Source organism: Nestor notabilis, unplaced genomic scaffold (genome assembly GCF_000696875.1).
Source record: "Nestor notabilis isolate BGI_N333 unplaced genomic scaffold, ASM69687v1 scaffold20405, whole genome shotgun sequence".
In the NCBI taxonomy this organism is placed as follows: Eukaryota; Metazoa; Chordata; class Aves; order Psittaciformes; family Psittacidae; genus Nestor; species Nestor notabilis.
Genome location: NW_009930005.1, coordinates 350 through 4,416, shown reverse-complemented (window position 1 = coordinate 4,416; position 4,067 = coordinate 350). Strand labels below are relative to the sequence as shown.

Sequence of the window (4,067 nt, the reverse complement as noted above, 5' to 3'; positions counted from 1 at the left end):
CCACACAGAGGAAGGCTCACATTTTCTACATGTAAACCAGCATCAATGTTTTATTGTTGTGTTCTACGATTCAAAAGAAGGGGGAGAGAGAACCAAAAAGCATTCATCCAGTGTGCAGCAGGATCTAGGCCAAACTGCCTGCAACCTGCAGCAACAGCACCTCTCTTATACATGCTATTTTATTACAAAACCTTAGAGACAGAGGCCTGTGGTATTTTATCATACAGAAGATCACAATATGAAAATGAAAAGGCAACTCCATTTCCACCTTTATCTGTCTGGACGGGTCATTCCTGGCCTGGTTGGCACCATCATGGGTCTGGAGGGTGGTCTCATCATTGGGGGCCCTGGCATCATTGGCATGTGTCCACCCATTGGTGGCCTCATCCCTGGAGCTACAAGGGGAAAGAGAAGACGTCAGAGAAGAGCTCTTGGGAGTAGGAACTGCCCAGTCATGTTGATACATGTGCAGGTTCACCCCCAACCCTCCAGGGACCTTTCATTTTACAGGTCTGTAAGCTTAGATCTGGAAGCTGGATTACATTTCCCTGAGGGATATGAGCAAGCGGAAGAACCAGGTCCTGGGTTATATGCCCACTTCTTACAATACCCACTGATAAATTATTTTCAATAATAAATAAGTGGCTTAATAATAAATAATAAGTGGCTTCATCAGAGAGTTGGAAAGTGCATTTGGAAAAAAGTGCTGCAAAACCCTGCAGCGTGTCCAAAGAAAACCAAACTGGTGTACTTCTTACAGCTGCGTAATAGTATGACAACAGAAAAGCCAGTGCTCTACTAAAAAGCACTGAAATAATGGTTTCCATCCAACTTCTCCATTTATTACTAGGCAGCCACTATGCTGCTTAATTAGAGCAGATTATACTCATATTTTGTGCCTTTAAAAAGCACTTAAAGAACAGTTTCTACCAGCAAGGCAATCATTGCAGACACTTTGCTACTTTTAGAGTGTGTGTGTGTGTGTGTGTGTGTGTGTGTGTGTATTCCTTTAGATTTATTCCAGTTAACTGCTTCAATAAGATGTCCTCTTCAAATGCTGGGAAGCTCAAAAGCAGAATGGACCAAAGACATTTTTGTTTGCGTTTACTGTTCAGGAGGAAAACTTAAGGCACATTATTTCTTTAAAATACATTATCTTGAGACATTTTAGAGATTAAAATTCATTTAGTGAAGTGCACTCCTTGTGCAAAAAGTGCTACAAACAGAATTCCTGAACAATTACAGGCTGTACTGCCAAAACTTGAGGTAGAAAAGCTACAGTTTCTGCTCTTTAGCAAGTCATAAAGGAACATAAATTACCATTTGAAAGACTGTTTTATGTCTTAACACACAGAGGATAATGGATCAAATGCACATATACAGTACAAGCAAACTGATCCCCACTTCTACAGCCTGGCACTTGGGGCTGTCCATCCACTGTGCATCTAAATACAATCTCTGAAGTGACACAAGCTATAACTAGTGTGTTACTACAGCTAGCATTCAAACACCGCAGCTGAGGTCCTCTGACATCTCCCTATTGCACAGTGGGACAGAAAACACGACCCAAACACTCCGCAAAACCAGAGCGTGTGGTACCACAGCTGGAGATTTACCTGTACCCAGACTTACCAGGTCCAACGGGCATCATTCCTGGTGGGGGTGGGCCCATCATTGGCATCATCGGTGGTCCACCCATATGAGGGGCTGGCATCATGCCAGGCCTCGGGGGGCCAGCTGAACAGATATACAGATCAGTTACACATCTGGCTGCTTTGACATTCATCGACAACGTGCAATGCAATAACTTCACAGGACATTTTAGTAACTGAGGTGTCTTAGATTGTTTTACAACTGCCTGCCATCATTTTCAGATTCAACTCTGACTTCGGGTGCTGAAAAGTGAACTGGGGGAAGAATATGCAAGCTGTTAATGCCACCTTTGCATACCTAAGGCAGATGGCTACTGCTGCCAACAGCAGGACTCTGCAGAAAGAGAGCTCAGCCATTTGCCAGCTGAAGCACAAAAGAACGTTATCAATCCTATTCTATTTAAAAAGACAAAACAAAAAGTCCCCAAGTAACAAGGAGGCACGTATTTCTATTAATGTACTTAACATTACTAAAATAAGACTAAGTAAAGATTAAGATGGTTGCTGAAAGACTCTGACGAAACATTCACTCACATTTTGGTATTCACAAGCTCAGAACATCTTAGCCTGATTCCAAGCTAAAAGGACTTTTCTCTACAAGTCCAGGAAACAGGCAACACCACCCAAGAGAGCTGCCAGCCCTGCCAAAACCCGCCCAGCTCAGACTTACGGATGCTGGGAGGAGGTGGTATCATGGCTCCTGCGGGAGGCGGTGCCGAGAACGGTGTCGGTGGGATTTTCCCTTGCTGGAATGCAGCCGCTACATTGGGGGGGAAAAGAAAAAGAAAAGGGGGAAAGAAAGAATCCCAGGAGAAAAGCCAGTTACTAGGCTGAGGCAGTTCCTGCGCCAATCGTCCTTCTCATGCCACGCGGTCAGAGCATACTTCACGTCATGCTGCGTGCTCAGTTGTTCTAACTCTGGAACAAATGCCTGGTTTATGCTGTGGAAACACCTGATATTCTTGAAGACCATTATTATAGTGTTTACTCCAGCTGAGACTAGACAGCTCCTTGATGAATTGTACACACCTAACAGGAAGGCGGGTGGTAAGAAAAAAAACACATCTCGTGATTTTCAGCTGCAGGTTTCAACTGGGATCATTAAAGACATGAAAATGCTAATTGCAGTGACTTAGGTAGGTGACAAAAAGCATGAAAAACATCTCACGTGAAAGGGAAAAGAAGAAATTCAAGAGACTGGGATTGACTAGAAGGAAGGCAAAAGATGTGAAAGCGAGGAATACGGGCACAAGGAATGAGGGAATGAGGCTGCGTCGGGGGGAGTGCAGACTGCACATCAGGAAAAGGCTTTCCCTGAGGGTGGCTGGGCCCTGGAACAGGTTCCCCAGGGAAGCGGCCGTGGCACCAAGCCTGCCAGAGTACAAGGAGCATCTGAAGGACACTCTTTAGTCATATGCTTTAGTTTTAGGTAGTCCTGTGAGAAGCAGGAAGTTGGGCTTGAAGATCCTTATGGGTCTCTTCCAACTGGGTCTATGATTCTATGATCTAAATAAAGTGGCCATAAAGCTAACCTGGCATTTGTATTCCTTTTCATGAAGAAAAGAAGCATTATTCAGAGGACAAAAAAAAAAGAAAAGAACCCTATAAACTGTCAGAAGAAAAACTTCACACTTTATTCATATTCTTGCCTTTAACAGCAGCAGTTGGGGGGGAAATCAATATCCCAGGGAATCGAGGGCAAGTAACTAGGTTGTAAAATAAAAAAAGGCAAGATTCCACAGATTTTAATGTCCATTTTCCCATCTTTTGGCTTTCTTCTTCATGCTCTTTCTATAAACATGCTACTACCAAAGAACAAAATCATGTAATGTGATCTTTTAGGACACTACTAGCAGCGGTAGGTAGCGTCTACTGCCCTTGCAACCACTGTAAAGCAGTGCCTGCTCCCAGCAATCCCTTGGGCTGAGCCCTTGGTATCTTTGGTGGAAGCCACACTCCAGCACATTCAAAATTCCTATTCTAAGCAAAATTTTGGCGCACGATTCACAGAGCAAAGACTCACCACAAGAATCAGTACAGAAGAAAAGCAGCTAGAGGAACAACAGAGGAGGTAATGGGAAAGCAATTCAGGGTTGCAGAAAGATTTGCCTTACTTGTTTTGTCAATCAGGCTCTGAGCTTGCTCCTCCATCCATTTTTGATAGTAGTCTTTCACATTCTCTTTGTGTTTTCGGCCACTGCAGTGGGTTTTTCTCACGGAGGGCTGAGAAAGATCACATAAAGCTTACACGGTATCACACAAGCCCAAAGTTTACTGGGAAATACTGTATAAATTTAAACATACACAATTCATCAGTATAAACCAGGTTAGTCTCTGTGCCAGAGGATGGGCAATGTGCAAAAACTCCACGTATAAACTTTAAGTGTTGAGACTCCAGTTTACATGAAAGAGGCT

The 4,067-nt window shown here is 43.6% G+C and overlaps 1 protein-coding gene across 1 annotated transcript in view; it reads right to left on the bottom strand.

The window, feature by feature from the left end:
- Nucleotides 1-270: 270 nt before the first annotated feature.
- The window catches only part of SNRPC (small nuclear ribonucleoprotein polypeptide C), a gene marked incomplete at its 5' end in the record, with an annotated part of 4,090 nt that continues 293 nt past the window's right edge, over nt 271-4,067 (bottom strand). Inside the window, 4 exons of the mRNA XM_010015237.1 lie at nt 271-395; nt 1,633-1,737; nt 2,323-2,412; nt 3,767-3,875. Of these exons, the coding sequence (XP_010013539.1) occupies nt 271-395; nt 1,633-1,737; nt 2,323-2,412; nt 3,767-3,875 (429 nt within the window). The remainder of the gene's footprint in view (nt 396-1,632; nt 1,738-2,322; nt 2,413-3,766; nt 3,876-4,067) is intronic.